The following is a 19,561-nucleotide window of genomic DNA, read 5'->3' as shown; positions in this document are numbered from 1 at the left end:
CCAATCTGCCACACTTCTCTCCCTTGTTGTGTCTTTTGGCTTAACGATTCAACAAGTCCACACAGGAAAAAAATGAACCGTATGTGTGAAGATTCTTGTTATTCTCAAATATTCTTCTTTATTCTTTATTCCCTCCGCCTCCCTTTTTTTCTTTTTTTCTCCCCTGGCTGACAGAGTTGAGTTGTGCAGCACTTAGCGTCTGAGCTCGTGTTGCTTTATTGCCGCCCAGGTCAGCAGGCCCGTGGCGTTCAATCCTCACCCAGCTGACAGCAGCCCCCACTCCATCACAATGAATTCTGCTCCAGTTATTTGTTCGCACTCAGTTCTGCTTTGTTTTATTTGAGAAGAGTCTGGTTAAATGTAAAAGAGAAGACTTTTTTTTTTTCTGCTTACAGATGACACGGTGCAGTGGTGGTTCAAAGTGATGTATGTGAAGTAATCAGTGTTTGGTTTTTGTTTGTTTTGTTTTTCTGAGAAGGAGAAGAGGATATATAATATAAGCTAAAACATCAACGAACTCAAAGTCCCTTTGTGTCCAACCTCCAATCATTTTCACTGTCCAAGCCTTTATCAGGAAGTCAAACAGTGGGTGTTTGATGGCCTGCAGTTTGGTGAACAGTCTCTCGTCTGTCAGCTCTTCATATAGAAAGAAGGACGTGGTCAATTCCAAATACTGGGGTTACTAAACATGGAAGTTCAGGTGGTGTTCAGTCATGGGTGGGTAATCGGTATTGCCAGTGCATGTGGCATATTTGTGTTCTCACAATATCTTTTTGTTCTTCCAATATGAGAAAGCACCCTATAGAGGACAAATGATGTGTTACAATTGATCGTGGACTCATTTTTAGAAGAGAAATCAACAAATGTTTTGGTCTGTGCCATATTTGTGCAAATCATTGTAGCAGTTGCACTTGTAGGACTCAGCCATGTTTGTAGAGTGTCTGGTTGGAGGTGTGTGTGTAGCAGTTTATGCTGCAGAGTGGGAGGCCTCTTAAAACTGATTGCTCATTACATACGAGAGATCTTAGAGTAAAAAGAGACTCCTTTGGAGACTCCTTGATACTAAATGTGAAGTGTTGGTTGTAGTGAACTCCTTGTATCAAGCTTTATGTTCATCATGGATTCACCGTGGTGGTCTAGCCGGCTATAATGAGAGCTTCCTTTGTGATGGTGAAATTCCTGACTTTAGGCTCTACATACCTTGCAGACTCATTGATCTCCTTTCTCAGGACTCCAGTTTCTAGAAGGCTTTTCGTTTGATAGTTTATGGTTTTTTATATTTCTGTCTGCAAAAACAACAGCTTGTGCTTTTGCAATACATACCTGCAATACACTGATTGACATGCTCAATTGAATATAACGTGCAGATATAGATGTGGCACGGCAAGAGGAGAAAAATTAATATTTGAGATGCAATCAAAAGTTCATCCACGAGTGATTTTAAAAACACTTTTTTGTAGTAGTTCAGATCTTTTCAGCAAACCTGTCTGATGGCTCGCGACATTACAGTAAAACTTGGCGCTGACAGTCTGACCCCGGAGGATAAATCCAGGGTGTCCAAATGCCGTCGATGTCAAAGAAAATGATGAGGTTGCTTCCGCTCATGCTTGTTACCTAAACATGGAGACTGCTGTCTGCTCTCTGGCTTGTAGCCAGAGATATTTGCTTTCTGTGCCAGTTTCAGGTCCGTGGTGAATTTGGTAAAGCAGGTGAGCCAGAACGTGTGAGGATCCAGAGCAGAGGCGACTGGAAATTGATGGACGACATCAGAGGTCTCCATTAGTGCGCCATTAAAGCACTACGTTAACACCCACAGCATGAGCCTCGAGTGGTGTTTGATTTTGAACACGAATTTTTTTTACTTCCTGGGAGTCTGTGGCATTCTAACAATAATGACAGGAAAGATTAGGTGCAGTGTTACTGGAGCTTTTTCTGATCACTACTGGTAAATTTCAGCTTTGTTAGATCTAACAGCTTCAGCATTTCTTCTCAGTGGCCGACTGGCTGTGGTTGATCTGCGCAGCTGAAGGATGAACAGAAATCAAATGTTGCTCACAGAGTGTCGTGACTCCAGCTCGGCTGCAGACGTCAGGATTTTAATTGTAGAGCTCAGCAGTGATTTGTATCTCATTTAGATTTAATGTCTTTAATATGACAGCAAGGCCCCGTATAAGAAAATCAGCATTTAAGTTATGATGTTGGGAGACATCTGGCCTCGTTGTTCCTTCTGTTCCTGCTCTCTCACACACACACACCGATCTCTAAAATCCACCTGCAACAGCCAGCTAAGCCTGTTGCCTGGCAGAATACAAATGGCCTGAGCATCGTTGCTGACCTCAAATCCCCCACACTCAGCATTCCCACAAGTGGCTTCACCTCCGCCCTCCTCTTCTTCTGTCTGATACCCACCCCACCCTGCCACCCGCTCCCCCCACCCTGTCCTCTCCTGCTCACATTTTCCAGGCATTTCTAAGCACACATGATAGATAAAGCGATCCATTTCTTCTCTGCTGCATTCCTTTCTTCTTGTGGTTTTTTTCTTCATCCCCCCTCCAGTTGACGTCTTAGCTAGTGCGTATTGACAGGGCTTTTGCGTGTTTCTCATTTTTGCTGATGCAGAGTATTTTGCCCAGCTTCCTGCTCCATATCTCAACCCACCCCTCCTTCCTAAATGGCCTCGGTGTTTCTTTATGAGCTTTGACATATTTCATTAGGCGGATGGTCTTAAGAGGCCTGCCTGGCTTCTTTAATCTGGCTAAAACCCTCTTTCTCTCTGGCTGAAGCTGCCGCGAGGTGCGTTTCACTCCTCTAACTCTTTCTTTCCTCTCTCTCCATCTTTCTCTCTGTCACTTACTCAAGCTGTCCCCCCCCCCCCCCCCCCCTGTCTTGATTCTCCAGTCGTTCGAGTCTCAATCTTCAATAGAGCTTTAAGTCTCATTTCTTTCTTTTTTTCCGCTTTCATCTTTGCAACCACTCGTCCTTTCCTACTTCTTCCCAATCGCCTTTTTCTCGCTCTTTGTCACCAGACTCATCCCCATTTTTAGTCTGCTCTCAATCCCAAAACTTCATCTCCTTCTCTCTCTCTCTCTCTCTCTCTCTCTCTCTCTCTCCGCCTTTCTTTCCCTCTTTCTCTCTTCACGATCAATTTCATTCCCTTTCTTTCAACAGGCTGATCCTTTTTTTAGTAACTCGCCTTCTGTAATCTGTGGTTCTCCCTCTCCCGCTGTCTCTTTCCTCGCTCAGCTGCAGCTGTATCTGTTCCAGCTTCATGTGATTATGCTGAACATGCTCCAGTCTTGGAGTTTCCTCTACCGACTCAGACCCAGTCGTCTCGGTGTGTGTTGTGTTTGCGTGTACGTGCATGTGAACACCCCACCAAGACACTCCCAGCAGTGCTGGACAGATATCGCTCCATTCATCCCTTTATTTCTCTTCCTTAGAGTGTCTCCCTGGCAGCAGGCTACTTTACCCCTTACAACACACCTGGGATCTCATCCAGCCCAGCAGCACTGTACCTCCGCTCACTTTTGCAGTAATTTTGTATGTTTTTTCTGCCTTTTCCAAGCTTCTTTAAGTGTGTATTGTTTTTGTTTTGCTTTAAACGATCACCTTGAAAACCCTCATTCAGACTCATTCGTTGTTGTTTGGATGTTTAGAGCTAAATGGCTAACAGCTAACCCTGCAGCAGTGCCACCAGTGAGATCACTCTGTGTGCCCATTAGTCCCTGTTGTTTCTTTCCTGCACAATGAGGCATCAGAAAGCTAGCCAGCATCCTGCCAGCGCTGAAGCCTTTGCTTTTTTCCCCCCTGACAGTATTTGTTTGGGCGCTGTGTAATTCAGCTTTTTTTCTGCTGTTTGTGCTCTCTTTCCTTCTTTTACTTGCTATATCATAAGGACTGTTTGTATGCGCTCCCGCAACTCTGCCTTTGGGGGGAAAAAAACAAAAACAAAACAAACTCTTCTTTCTTTAAACTTGACCACTATCCTCTTCAAGTTGGTGCTTCGTCTTCTGCACCTCAGGCCTCAGTCCATTGATCCTATTTGATTTGGATGAATTCCTGAAAGGCCGGCACATCGGTGACCTGCGCTGGACGTTTTTTGGTGTAGTAAAAGGGCTACCTTTCAACTTTATTTTTGAAGACAAAAAGGTCGCCAGGTGGTAAGTCTAGTCAGTAGGTTAGGCGCTCAGATAGTGTTTGTGTGGCCAAAAAAGGAAGGTTTAATGGTTTGTGCTGTCCTCACTTAAAGACTCCACTGGTTCAACTGAGCTGTTGCACAACCTTAAACGCTTCCACAGAGCGAGCTACAGATCGGAGCCACACTGCTAGCCTTCAGGTCTAATGTGTGTCTGGTGGCCATCAAGGGCGGGGGCACTGGCGGTTTGATCCCCGGCTGGTGAGGCTATCTATGCGGACATGGAATGTCAGGTGAACTAGCGTGAGAGTATATTCGGGCTCTGGAACCAGTCTCCTGCAGACAGGATGGACTCTGTTCCAGTCTGGAGTTTCCCTCTGTGAGAGGCGGCAGGCAGGGGTGGGTGTTTTGTATCCCCTGGACTTTTCTGCCTTATATGTTGGGGCTTTTCCCAGTGGACGAGGGGGTTGTTTCTCTGTGTCTTCCGGGAAAGGGTCCGAGCTCTCCAGAGTTGAACAAAGAGCTGACCTTGAGATTGATAATGGCTCAGTTTAAATCAGGTTTGGGTTACAGCAGCGATGTGTTTATGTTTAATCTTGTGTCAGACTGTAAGAAACTGGCATTTAAATAGAAAAATTTACACAAGCCCCTCCCACCCCAACACCCATGCCTTTTCCTTGATTATTGAAGCACTTTTTGTAGCAGTTTAGCTTAAAACTGTTTTTACAAAGTAATAGAAAAAGGCTAATAGGTACTTCCAGCATATTTACAATGTGGTAGAAAATACTCTTTTGGCCTCTATGGATACTTTCCCCTTTAAAAATTAACTTTTAATAAAAAGAGAATAAAAATTAACTAAATAAAAGTGTTAGGGGTGTGGCCAAGTTGAGTGACAGGTGTCCCAACACAGGCAGCTAGAACCAGTTGGGATCTGCTAGACCTTTCTCCCACCCTTTAACTCCAATCTGTTGTGGCAGATGGCTGCCTGGTTCTGCCAGAGGTTTCCTCCTGATAAAAGGGAGTTCTTCCTTCCCGCTCTCACCAAGTGTTTGCTCATAAGGGGTCGTGTGGGTTTTCTCTGTATTACTTAGTCTATTTCCCTTACAATATAAAATACAATGTCATTTGGCGCTTTATAAATTAAAATGAATTGAAATGAAACCACTACTTGAAATCATAAAACTGGCACTTACACTATCTGTGTTATTTTGGTGCATTTGAAGCATTTTTAGTGGATTATTACGGCTTGCTGTCCCTGAGGTTTGTGCTTCAGTTTTTAAGGTCACTTCCTGGTACTAAAAATCAACATGGGAGCAGCCAAAATGCTAACATTAAGTCCAAAACCTATGGGTGGAATCCCAGTGGATATATCGATCTTTTACACCGTTTAGGGCCCCGCTGGCATAAGGCTGCCAGTGCTGGAGTTCTGTTTGTTTGTGTGTGTGTGTGTGTGTGGGTTGACTGTGTTTTGGATCTGGGTCATACACTTTACGTAGGTGTTTCATTGTTTTCAATTTAATGCCAAATTCAAGTTTTTCCACAATAGTTTAAGACTCTTTACAAAAGATCCTTTTGTCTTGATGACGTGTACAACATGCTCAGCGAGCTTTGTGAAAATGTAATAAAGTTTTCTGTGATTCTGAATGGTTGCAGGCTGTGATTGGTTGTCATTCGGCATATTTAATGTGTCTCAGCTAATTCACTCAGGACCATAGTTGACTGTCTTGAAGTCTGACTCCTGCATTAAGGTTAAGTGAATAGTTTGGCTGTCTGTAAAGGTCTTTATAAATCTAGCATGCCGGGTGTGTATGTTTGTGTGCGTCTCAATGTATGCACCCTCTCAGTTCTGCCTCATTGCCTCAAGTATTTTAACTGGCTGCGCGTTTACAAATGGCACATGTCCCACTCCGCAGAGTTCTCTCCAGCCCTCATCCATACTCTGCCACCCCCGCTGCGTCGCAGTAATCCAGTAGAGGTAGGCAGTAATTATGAAATGGCCTTTTAAGTCCTCTCCAGTTATTAAAGCCATTCGTCTAGGTGGAGGCTAAATACAAACAGCCCATATGTCCCCTTTCCCTCATACATCTAAACAACTAAACACAATTACTGCCAGAGCAATGTTTCCATCCAGCTTCATTTTCTGCCTCTGACATAGCTGAATGCATTCAGATAGTAATGGATGGATGCTTAATGATTGAACAGCTCTTTAATTGGAGTGAGTTCTGATAGGCCATACCATGAATTGGATTTTACTTTTACTGGCTGTACAGTCGTATGAAGTCATTTGGTGGGCAGTCAGGTTTGTCGGGTGATATGAAAATAGTTGCTGTGTCATTTTCATTTTTAAAGGATGCAGCTGGGGATGTTTTGTATTTATCTTTCTGTCAACAAATCCCATGAAAAAAGTAGCGGGATCAGTTGATTCAAACGTGGAAAGTTACTGATGTTTGAATAGTGTTCTGTTATAATTGTATGTAACTCCTGGGTTTGCGGGCTGAATGTCACAGATAAAGGAAAGAAAAGAGAAAAGCTAACACACTGGTATCTACTCTTCAGACACAAGTGGCAACTGTAGTTCCTCGAATGGCCACTGGGGACTACCTAAAAAAGCGCAAAAATCCCCAGCACCGCAGCAGTAGTACATTTTTATAGTATGCTATAACACAATTTCCTCACAGTTGTGTTTGTGATGGTGATTCTTTTTTTTAGAATTTATTATTCATGTATGTGACAAATTATATGTTTGCTATCGGGTTAATTGTACCATCAGACATCCCAAAAACTATCAACACCAGCTTGGTGATTTTTCCAGTATTTTATTTGTTGTTTACTTTGCACAAGACACGTGCAAGCTGCAAACAAGCTTGCTAGCCTTAGTTGAAAGCTTAGCACTCCAGTCTCATCTGAATTTGATTTTAACAAAAAACAAAAGAAAAACCATGGCTGACCAAAATGCTAACATATCACCGGGCGATGTCATTTCCATCTTTTATATACAGTTTGTATTCATACCTCTAACGTGTCATTGTGGTTTCACGCCAAAAAAGCTTTTAAAGCTCCATGTTCAGTATATTTAATCCAGTGTGAAGCACTTCTTTCATGAGAGACCTTTGTGTGTTACTTTGTGTAGTTTAAACAGCTTAAATCTAAAAACATTCACAGAGATGAGATCGTTAAATATCTGTGGTAATTTAAGAACTTGTTGAATTTAATTGCTTTTACTAAAACTGGAAGTAATCTTTCTGTGTCTTGTGACCCTGTTTTTAATGCTTTTGTTGAATTGGATTCAAGAACCTTCACTGAACAGGGCGACATTGAGATCAGGCTTTCTTTTGCAGGTGTGTAGAGTGTATGTGTGGCGGTGAGTGCCACGTGTTTTTATAGCAGAGTGCAGGTCAGGGCTTGTTTTACTGGTCTCCAGAACAACAGCTTCAGGTTTTATTGGTTGATCCTGAGATTGGATACTAGATTGAAAAGTGTGTGTGTGTGTAGCTGTGCCCTACGTGTGTGTCTTGAAGCGTGTGTTCCCTGTACCCAATTTAAAGAACTACAGTATGGCCAGGAGCAGCAAGCCCCTTTCTTACTAAAGTGTCTCCTTGGCAACTCAGCATCACCCATCTCTCTCTCTCTCTCTCTAGTACACACACATGCAGACAGATACACACACACACACACACACACACACACACACACACACACACACACACACACACACACACACACACACACACACACACACACAGTCACTGCCACCCCCAGCTGTTTTGATGGAGGGGGCGCTTTCTTGTAACCGTGGCAACCTCTTTGCCAGTCTGCTACAAAGCTGCTTGCTGTAGAGCACATTGTAGTCCAGTTGATAGGTAAGTGTTAAGATTCTGGTGAGACGCTGTGGGGGGTGTTCAGAAGTGTTCCATTGATATGTGTGTGTGTGTGTGTGTGTGTGTGTGTGTGTGTGTGTGTGTGTGTGTGTGTGTGTTGGCTTGCTTGTATGGAGTTACTAGAACAATATCTGCTTTAAGCCCCTTTCAGACATGCAGTAGTTTCCCTTAATCTGACCAGACTGGTTCAGGCATACAGTTGTAGTATTTATGCAAAACTTTAAGCACATGATTCTGTATATTTAAGAAAACATGATTATTCTAGAGAATAACCAAAGTGGAAATGGTAAGATGCTGAGGGTTCCTGTCTCTTTTAATCTGGACCCGAGCTACTCCAACACCTTTACACTTCTGTAAAAACTCGTGACTTTGGGGTATAAAGTCTGAGGCTACGTCCACACGTACACAGGAATTTTTAAAAACGGAGGTTTTGCGTTTTCATTTAAAAAAAAGTGCAGTTTTTAAAATAACATCTCCGTCCACATGTAAAAAGCAAACGCTGTCAGGGACATACCAAATTCAAACTGTGTTGAAATGTTAGCCAGTCAGAAGTCTAGAAGCCCGGGAGGGACAGAGTAAACAGGGTTTGTACCCTCACAAAACCTCAAGTACTTTTGAAAAGTTTTGGCGTTTTTCTGGAAAGGCAGCTAATTTTGTGTTACTCTTCAAGTGCCATTTTCAATTACCTTCATCATTTCAAATGTTAATAACTAAAGACAGTATTTTGGATTTTGTCTCACTGGCTCTCTTGGCCAGAGTTTATTCAATAAAGAAAGAAACTGAAAATTTTACATTAGTCTGCGTGATTCATAATTGTAAGTCACAGTGCTGTGAAATATGGCTGGTGTAGACTCACAACTCAGGAATGGACAAAATGCATAGAACATACTTACATTAAATTAATTATTTTTTTTTTTATTTATTCAAAACCGACGACGACGACGATGGCATCGGGATTTGGGTTGTGAGAACTTGTGTGTTTAATGCAGAAACCACGTTCGAAGTTCACTCTGTCTTTGTAAATGGAGGGACAGTAACTGCGTGTGAAAACTGCAGATAGTCAGATTAACAGCAACAGTATTTTGTCTGTATCCACCATTGTAGAAATCCATCTCATGTAAACAGTAAGGTCTTCTGTCTTCCTTCTCTCACCCCAAACAGTTGTGGCAGGGTGCCGCCCCTCCCTGAGCTTGGTTCTGCTGGAGGTTTCTTCCTGGTGAAAGGGAGTTTTTCCTTCCCACTGTTGCCAAAATGCTTGCTCATGTTTTTCTCTGTATGCATTATTGTAGGGTTTACCTTACAATATAAAGTGCCTTGAGGTGACTGTTGTTGTGATTTGGCGCTGTATAGATAAAAGGCACACACCTTTGACGTTGCTTGACTAACTCTGTTTTCTTCATCCACGTGTAAATGCAAAAACTGAGTTTTTGAAAATCTTCACCCTGGCACGAGTTTTTAAAAATCTCCATTTTCAGTGATTCAAAACACCTTTTACCAGTGGACGAATGGCCCAAACACATAGAAAAAGCTATGTTTCAAAAATACCCGTGAACGTGTGGACTGAATAGCTTATCAGCTATGTCTTCCCCATTTTAATTTTAACACCTCTCCCATACGCACAGAGCATACAAGACACTGTTTGTGTGCCTTTTGCTAAAGGAGACACTTTTCCTATATGCTGAGTTTTACTCATTAACATTGTCTCACAAAAATGTTACTAAAATAGAACTTTTTGGGAAGTAATGTCTGTAAAGTCGTTGTTATTTCTCTTTCTGAGTTTATTACATACCTGCAGCCTCAGACATCACAAGAATCCAGCAGTGAGCCTTTCAAAAGCCAGGAAGTTACCACGACACTTCGTTAATTAACACAAATTATCCTAGATTATTCTAGACAATGCAACACATGTGATCAGCATATAATTGTAGATGAGTTGATTTCAGATTATCCAGTTCAGTGAGCTTTTGTACAAATCTCCATACATGCATTCCCACAACCTCATATAGGATATGTTTTCTCTAATATACATATTTGTCACAATATAGCTGCTGATATGTAGCAAATACTTAATTAAGTCAAATTGCACAAATAATGCATAATGTCATCTTGGTGCTGTGGTTTGTTGGTGTTAGTCCTAAGATAGTGGATTTTATTATACAGTACATTGAAAAAGATGCCCTTCATTTCTTTATACTAATTTCTAACGAATTGGCTGCTTTTTCACTCATTTTCATTCCAGTCCTTGTACCTGACCATTTTTAGAAGATTTTTTTTGTTTGCTTTTTAAGCCACTAAACACTGGCCTAACCAGTGTTGTGTCTATACATAACAGACAACAGAGCAAACAACACATTTTAAATTGTATGTTGAGACATTTTGTTACTAGCAGCCTGTTGCGAAACGACAAAATTTGGTCCCATTTCCTTAATCTACAAAAGGTAACACTGTTAGAACGGCAAAGAACGAGTATTTTTGAACCAATAAGGCAATTCCTGGATGGCTATTAACGAAAGGGCTGACACATCTTGAATGATGTGCAGTATGTCATTAAAAAATTTGAGGAAACTAGACAAAAGGAGGACAAAAGAAGTGGCACGCCTTAAAAATGATCTATAGCAGATAAACAGGATCTGAAAGCCATGGAGGGATGAATCTAAATTTGATATTTTTGGTTCAACTTGTTGTCAGTATGTACAAAAGAGTTCAGGACAGAGGTACAACAGTGAGTGTCTACAGCCTGTAAAACACAGTGGAGGCTGTGTCCTGGTTTCAGCCAGTGGTGCTGGAGATCTTGTCAAAACTGTTGGAACTCTCAATGAAACAAAGTGCCATCAGATTTTGATCCACCATGTAGTGCCATCTGGAAGCCATCAGATTGGTAACATCTTCATTTTCATCATGACAGTGATCCTAAACACACCCGGACATTGAAACTATTGAAGCAGTGAGAGATCATCTTGACAGAGAACAGAACAATTTGCAGAAACATCTAAAGAAAAGCTTTGAATGTCCTTACTTTAAGAAATGAGAAGAAAGCTGCCTCACAGAGTTCAGACTGTGATGAAGAATAAAGGTGGTCACACCAAATATTGACTTTAAAGCTTGTTAGAACTGTACAAACTCATTTCAATGTGTGTTTGCACACAATTCATTAAATCACTGCACTTATTTCCCATTTTCCTAACAAAAAATAAAGAAATGAGGGGTTTGGCACAGTGCTGTAGGTAAGACGGAGCGACAAGGCTTCAGCATTGTGTGTGGAATACTCACTGCACAGCCTGTAATTTAGAAATTTTCAAGTTCATTTATTCTTGAATTCATTGAGCGAATAATTAAGAGTTTTGTGCCGATCACTTTTATTCCAACTACCCAACTCTGTGAAAAAGCTGCAATTAACATTTTGTATTTATTTGTACAAAACAAAAAAAACCTACCTTTACTGATAATGATTTGCCCTCCATGACATCAAATTTCTGAACAAACTGTATCAATATGTAATGATGGTTGCAGGTGTGTCACGCTCACTTTTAAAATACCTTCTTTTTTTTTTAAAGTACAAAGCAGCGTGATGGAGCAGTGTTAGTCCTTTCAGGGCCTGTCAGCACAGCGGGACCCCGAGGCTACGTTCCAGGCAAAGTCTTCACTGCTGTCTGTTCAATACAGACACAACAGCAGTCAGCCTCTGCAGAGTCACAATATACACATCGCATTTGGATGCGTGCGGGTTAGAAATGCGCGCAGGTGGATATTTGCATGCGTGTGTTGGTGTGTAAGCACCTACAGCTTGCATGCAGGCGTGGGCTTTTATGAGTGGATATTGTTTGTGGACACTTTGGAGTGTTTATGCGTTTAGGGGGGAATGCAAGCACCATTACGCAGAGGTAATTGGCAGGTTCTTTGTTTCAGCTCCCTTTTTTGTTTAGTTTTTTCTTCTTTAAGGATGTTCTCGTACCGCATTTCAAAGGAGTCACTCGTTAATCCCGAGATGAATAAGTAATGTTTACAGCAAACGTTGTTGCCACCGTAAATGACTGTTTAAAGGCTTCTTTTATAACAGTGTAATTGACATTCTTCCCTTGAAAAACATCCTGGATAATTTAATCACACTGTAGATTAGGTTTATGTAATGGTCATCACTTTTAATGATATCAGCTTTGTTTTTCAGAAATTAGATACATTTTTTTCAACTGTTAGTTTTGTGGTTCATTTAAGTGCGGTAGGCAGGAATCGTCACACATCAAATGTCAGAAACCCAACGCGAAATCATTCAAACAAACCTTTAAAAAAACAAGAAAACTTGCTGACACATCCTCTGAACCTCAAGGACTTGCGAATCGCCAGTGCCGCAGAGTGATGGGAATCGTGCGAGAGGTTCAAATTGATTCAAATGTCCTCCAGCAGCAACAGCTCGTGTTTGATTGTTGAAAGCAAAAGCACACCAGGTTTTGTTTTTTGGGCTTTTTCTTTTTTTATCCACTCAACTAAGTAAAGGATACGGGCTGAAATAAAAGGGAAGTGGATTGTTGTAGGCAGCGAGTTCCCAGTTCCCGCTGATCAAAGTTAAATGACTTGAATAAGAAAAGCAGCGCACACACGTTTCTGGGAAAATTAGCTGCTTTGCACACAGGCATTGGGAGGAACGATGCAAACTTTGTTGAGGCAAATTACGAAGGCCGTCGGGTTGCTTCTAGAGATGGCTGCCAGAGATTCAGACCACTTTGTTGTTCCAAAACTGTTTAAAGTCCTTTTTTAAAGATTTGGTTCTGTAATTGGATGTTTTCTATTGAAGTGCAAGTTGTAAATTGCCCCCTTTTTTTTTTTTTTTTTTTTTTTTTTTTACAGTTTTTTTTTTACAGTTTTTTTTTTAAACTTGAGTTTGTTTCTGAGTAATCTAATGATGATTACTCATCCTCTGCACTGATGATCCCACCCTTCATTAAACATCATCTCTGCCGAGAAAGTTCATCGTGAAGAAAAACCAGAAGTTTGCTGCTCGCTGACAAAGTGAGCGAAAAGTGATGCCAAGCGAAGACGTGACATTACCTCTTGATCTTGGGCGGAGGGGTGCTGCAGCTGTGAAGGGCACTGACTGTCATCCTGGCCCTTTTTTTTTTTTTTTTCTCCTTTTTTTTGGCTGTTAGGCTGTTTGTCAAATGTGTGCACCAGCTTGAATCAGTGGCAATCAGGCTGACATGATGCGAACGGATCCGTGAGAGCATCTGCTGGCACAGCGGGCAGCGATATGTGATAAACGCTGATTTCACCCTCCATTGGATCGAGCTGGCGATGATAGCCACCTCTCCCCCGCTCATCCATCCTATTAAACCCTCATTATTCATTTACCTCCAGCCTCAACAGCCTGACATGCATGGAATGAGTGCAACTCGCAGCCCCACGCATGCACACAAAAAAAGAAATTGTGCTCATTTCATCTGTGGCGGTCAAGGACACGCTCGCCGCTATCTCACATAGTCAGTATCATGACTTTCTTCTTCTTCTTTTATTTAAGGGTTGGAACAAAATTCTCTCATTTAGTGGTAAATACACACCCGCCCACACGCTCAGACACACAGTTTCCCTGCATAGTGCGGCGGCAGTGCACTGGCAAGGAGCTTAATTCTATCAGGCTGCAAGCTGGACAGCCGTAATTACATTTGTGACACAAATCCTGCCTCTCAAATTGAGCGTTTTATTCCTGAGCGCCCCCCCTACCCCCCCACCTCTCTATTTATAACCCCTTATTCCCCTTATTCCCCATAAATCCCACTTCCTCTCAGAAAGTCAATTTAGGACTTAAAAGGCAGCAACTCTCTGCTTACTTTTTTCCTCCTCCTTCGACTCCATCGCCGCTTCAGTTTCACTCCCAACACCCCCCACCCTCCCACCCCCTCCCGCTCTGCTTGGAAGCTTTGAAGCCTCTGAAATGACAAAAAATACGTCTTAAGCAGTGAGTGCCGTGATGCGAGGAAGTCATCCCTACAGAAGAGTTTCAGAAAGTGAAAACGCTGCTTGCAACCTGCCTGTAACTTCTTTGAAGAGTCACTGCTCTATTGTGATACATCACCTGGGTGGGTTAGTTGCTTTTAGGGGTTGGAAGCAGGCGTCTTTTCAGCAGTCTTCTCGGTCATCTGTCCCGCAGTTTCCTGCCACAGCCTGAATGTCACAAGCGTCTTTGACTTTATTCTCAGTGACATTTACTCTTTTCTTCTTTTCCTTACAGCTCTGTGTTTCCTCAAATCTTCAGCATTTCCCCGCTACCTCCTCCTCCTCCCCCGCCTGCTCTCCGATCCCCTTGCTGAATCAGCTGTGGCCTTCATTGCACTCCTGCTCCTCCATCTAGCCCTTTCTTCCTCTCGAGTTGGAGGCCATACCCCGAGTACAGTATGATGGCAGTTCATTTATTCCCCCCTGTCTCTTGCTTATGCATGAGCCTGTCAGTTCCCATAGTACCGCTCCTCACCTGCGCCTGTACCGTTTCACCTCATTCATCGTTTCTTCTCCCCTTCTTTTATGTCGCTCATAGGGGACTCCGACTTTCTCCCCATTTCTGTCAAGCCTGTTTTTCACGCTCTCCTCTTCCTTTACCTTTCACTCTACATTTCATATACAAGACTTCATATTTCTCTCTTTAACCGTTCTCAGCTTCATTCCAAAAAGCTCTTATACGTCAACAGAAAAATGTGTGAGAGCTGATACTGATTGATCCACGTGTATATGTGAGATTTTTACATTTTCAGGCCTTGAGGTAGGCATAGTTTCCAGACAAGTTTATGCATGTGTATGTACGGTTATGCATAATAATGTGAGAAAGTTTTAGGAGGATGATCTTTAAGGTGATGCAATTTGGACTTTAAAATGTTTGTAAGAGCAGGATTTTTCTTCCTTCCATAAATAATGACTTTAATGCCATGAATTTAAATTTTAGTCCACATTTTCCATCTTTCATTTGATGTATTCTGGCTCTATTCTATCAGTCGCCATTGCTGCCGTGTCATTCCTTCAATCAATCTGTTTTCCCAACTACTTTTCTTAGTTAGTCGCGCTGGGCTGGAGTCTATCCCAGCTGACATTGAGTAGGAGGCAGGGTGCACCCTGCACAGTCAATCTATTATATATTCCGGCTTTCGTTCTGATTTTTATGCTATAAATTAAGACTTTTATTCCAGCTATTAAAATTTAATTCCGCAAATTACCATTCCTAGCATTCCTTCGATCCATCCATCTTTTTTAAAAGATGGATATTTTCTTTCTATGTATTGTTAGTTTAAGTCTATACATTCTGAGTTTCATTACATATTTCCCAACTTTCATGCCATACAATGAAGTTTTATTATGTGTTAGTTGATTTGAATGTTCTCCAGGATTTACATTTAGTCTCTGATATACATAAAAAGCCTAAAGCATACCCCATAAAGGCATTTTTCTGGAAGTAAGTGTTAAGTAATGTTAAGTAGTAAGTAGTTACTGTACTGTATATGGAGGAACCATAAGGTTACTGTTTTTGTTAGTTCAATAATCAGTGATTTTAGTGTAATAATAGCAAACTTAGCTTGATTATGTTTCCTGGTGATTCATAGATAATGAGCTAATTAAGTGTCAACTCTTACAAAAGACCCATTTCTGTATTACCTAAATGATAACTCTGCCTGTAGAAGCAACAACACTAATGGATAAATTACCGTCTAAATCCTGGAATTTGCAGTCCCAGCCCCCACACCAATTCTTACATACACTGAAGGCAAATTAAATTGTAGCCAGCTCTGAGAGTTTAAAAAGTTTAATGCAGATGCTCTTTAAATAAGGAAATATTATTTGAGGAGATGGGTTCAAGTTTAATGTTTTGCAAGCGGTGGGTTAGCTTATCCTAAAAGCTTGTGATCTGAATAAAGTCTTTGTGTCAATTTAGCAGTGGCTGCGTCTCTAAATTTAAGCAAACCTCCATCCTCCATCCATCAGCCAGGCTTCTTTCATACTCTTCATTGGATTTCCTCCTCTGTTTTATGTGCTGGAATAGTGGAAAATGTTGAAGTTAGCTTTGGGATGAATTAGTCATGGCGGAGTGTCTTTCTGTCTCGCAGAGCCTTCAGATGGAGGAGCACTCGGCCCCACCCTGGGCCTCATGAAGTCCAGCTCCCTGGAGAGCCTGCAGACGGCCATGTCTGAGGCGAAGCAGAGTCACATCCAAGACCACGTGCCCTTTCATCGCCCACGGCCGCACATGGTCCGGGGGCGGGGATGCAACCAGAGTTTCCGCATCGCCATTGACAAGTCGTATGACGGACCTTCTGAAGACGGTAAGACCCCAGGAGAAAAGCAGACATGTTGAACTGCTACTACCAAAAATCTTTTCGAAAAACAAGAAGCAGACACAACAAAACTGCCCACTGTAAGGAATGTTCCCTTTTAATGCACGACTGGGATTCCTTCCTAGACACTGTACCCATTTAAATGAGAGGCTACGCTGCCAGTGCACATCCTTTAAGCTTTATAACACACTGGCACTCAAAAAAGAGCCAGAGGCCTGCCAAGGTACAGTGCTTAGCCTAAGTACCTTAATGAAATGCTACATGATTTTATCCACTCAGCAATTTGGAAAGAACAACTTTATGTCTTACAGCAGCATATTTTTAATGCTCTAAATTGTGACCACACATACGTGTGGGATGAGGGATGTGTGCGATTAACATATGAGGAAATTAAATCCTGGAGTGTGGACAAAAGTTACGATTTGAGGGTTTTTTTTAGGCACACAGTCAACGCTGCAAAAGATAAAACTAAAAAAAACCCAAAAAACCCTCAAATCTGTGTTCCTGGTATCTTGCTACACCTGAGGGGCTTGCATAAGAACAAAGGCTGCCTGTAATGCTCGGAGCTATATCTATGAGTACATATTCCATTGTTGTCTGTGCATCTACTCTGACCTCTGCCATCCAACCTATCCTATTCGTGGGAATTGTTTTCCCTCATCAGACGACGACATGTCAGAGCACAGCTCCGGTCACGAAACGCCCGCCAGCAGCTCGTCTCGCCAGGATCTGGATGCAGACGATGGAAAGAAGAAGAAGAAGAAGGATGAAAGGAAGAAGAAGGAGAAGAAGACCAAAGGGAGGAAGAAGTCACTGGATTCTGTGGAGGACACAGAGAAGAAGACCAAAAAGAAAGGATTTGGCATCTTAAGGTAAGGAGATCTTCAGGTCCGAATACTTAACATCCCGAATTGATGTTTAACTAGTTTGTAACTTGTTGGCTTCCCCAGTTGAAAGCTCCCGTCATCAACAAAAATGACTTGACATGGACTTTCTGACAAATAGAACCTAATGAAGATGTAAACATTAGTTAAATATGTACATGAGCCCTGTTGCTGGTCGCTGGCTGACTGCAGATGGATTGAATAGCACTCACAAATTAACTTCTTTCCACTTGAGGCAATAGCTGACACTTTTAAACGAAACATTTTGTATTTCTGCAATTACAGTTCCAGAGTCAAATAAGGTGCTGACATTAGCTTTATCTCTTCATGCGTGTCCTGGCAGGAGTGAAGCATGTTAATTGGCACGGTGGTAATAAGTGTCCTATAAACGACTGATGGGAACATTAATGGATCCTAGAAGCACAAACCGAGCCAGTGTAATATGCTTTTATTCTGGTTTTCCAAGTTTAATTACATTTCTAAGTAATTAAACAGAGACATATTAATTTTTCATTTTTATTTTATTAACCCATTGCAATCAAATTGGGGAATGTGCTGCCTTTTGTATATACACTGTTCAAAAAATTAAAGGAACACTTTGAAAACATATCGGATCTCAATGAAACGAAGTCATGCTGGGTATCTGCGCTGATGGATTAGGTAATGTGTCAGGAGTGAAAGGATGCCACATTGTTTGATGGCAATGAAAACTATCAACCTACAGTGGGCTGAATTCAAAGACACGGCAAAACTCAAAGTGAAAAGATGATGCAGCAGACTAAGTTTCATTGCAATTTCTTTGCAGCAACTCAAAATGGTGCTCAGTAGTTTGTATGGCCTCCGCGTGCTTGTATGCGTGCCTGACAAGGGGCATGGTCCTAATGACACGGCAGATAGTGTACTGGGGGATCTCAGAGCTCCTGGTAGACTCTAATGGTGTCGGATGGACACAAACATGTCCCAGAGATGATCAGTTGACGTCTATATAGGTCTGTATCTCCCCAGACCATCACTTATTCTTACGGGCAGCTTTCACGTCTGTCACATGTGTTCAGGGTGAACCAGCACTCATCTGTGAAAAGCACAGGGTGTCAGTCAGTGACCTGCCTATTCTGGTATTCTATGGAAAATTCGAATCAGGCCCCACGGTGCTGGACAGCGAGCAAAGGGACGACTAGAGGACGTCAGGCCAATCTCATGAAGTCTGTTTCTGATTGTTTGGTCAGAAAAATTCACACGAGCATCCTGCTGGAGGTCATTTTGTAGCTCTGGCAGTGCTCGTCCTGTTCCTCCTTGCAAAAAGAAGCAGATACTAGTCCTGCTGATGGGCCTTTTACGGCCCTTTCCAGCGCTTACAGACTGTGCTGGGAGACAGAGCAAACCTTCTGACAATGGCACATATTGATGTGCCATGCTGGAGGAGTTGGACTATCTGTGCAACCTCTGCAGGGTCCTATGCATCAGCTCATGGTACCAGGAGGGACACTGACCCTAGCAAAATGCAAAATTACTGAAAAAAAAAAAAAAGATGAGGAGGGAAAATGTTCAGTGATCACCAGTTAGCATTAGCCTAACTCTATAATAATAGTATTATCATTACAGCTTTAGCTGAAACAAAACCATTTAAAAGGCTTTGCTTTGATTTTTTTTAAATCAAATATTTTCTAATTTAAAAGAAAATTAACAGCTAGAACAAACCAGATAACTACTCCTAAAGCTCAAGCTATAGCATCATCTGAAAGCAGCATTACTTATATTGTTCTCTTTAAATTGAGCTGATTTTCATCTGTATTATTTTCTACTAGTCTTTTATTTTTAGGTTTGCCTGCTGGTTAAAACCAGATGTGCATTTTGTAGCTGTGAGGGAAACAGACATCAGGTGCATCCCTCCTGTAAACAGAAGAATCGATGGACAGAAGCAGCACTATGTCTTACTTTTCTTGGTTAAGTTTCAACAAATTACCTCTGCGAGCACAGCAGGATTACGGGATCTTGGATATTGGATGTGAACACAACCTTCTCAGTAATGGAGGGTATCCATTATTTCTCAATCCAAGCAAAGTTGCACAGTAGTGACCCAAACCGCTCGTCACCCCCCTTATCAACATGTCCCCATCGTGATTTGCGGTGGTCCAATCCCACCAGCTGCAATCCTTATCTATTGGCAGTGACACGGTGTGGTCAGTGTATCACTACACTTCCAACACTTGAGATTCAATTAGGCTGTGACGAGAGATAGCGCGAGCTGAGCGTTGGCCTACAGATGGCAGATAAGAATCCAATCGGCCACAGTGTCAAGGGCAGTAATGGAGGAGATGTTCACACGTTGAGCCCGGTAGGGGAGAGTCGAGCCGGGGC

The 19,561-nt window shown here is 42.1% G+C and overlaps 1 protein-coding gene across 4 annotated transcripts in view; it reads left to right on the top strand.

The window, feature by feature from the left end:
- pard3ba (par-3 family cell polarity regulator beta a) overlaps nucleotides 1–19,561 on the top strand; it is a 207,335-nt gene that overhangs the window by 106,591 nt on the left and 81,183 nt on the right. For all 4 annotated transcript variants that reach the window (XR_013971013.1, XR_013971014.1, XM_080877580.1 and 1 more), the window contains exons 18-19: nucleotides 16,092–16,307; nucleotides 16,984–17,191. Coding sequence is in view for 2 of the 4 variants with exons in the window: in XM_080877580.1 (XP_080733706.1) it covers nucleotides 16,092–16,307; nucleotides 16,984–17,191 (424 nt within the window). In the remaining 2 variants the exon portion in view is untranslated. The remainder of the gene's footprint in view (nucleotides 1–16,091; nucleotides 16,308–16,983; nucleotides 17,192–19,561) is intronic.

This window comes from Rhamphochromis sp. 'chilingali', assembly GCF_963969265.1.
Source record: "Rhamphochromis sp. 'chilingali' genome assembly, chromosome: 3".
NCBI lineage: Eukaryota > Metazoa > Chordata > Actinopteri > Cichliformes > Cichlidae > Rhamphochromis > Rhamphochromis sp. 'chilingali'.
This window is presented reverse-complemented; position numbering and strand designations above follow the sequence as displayed.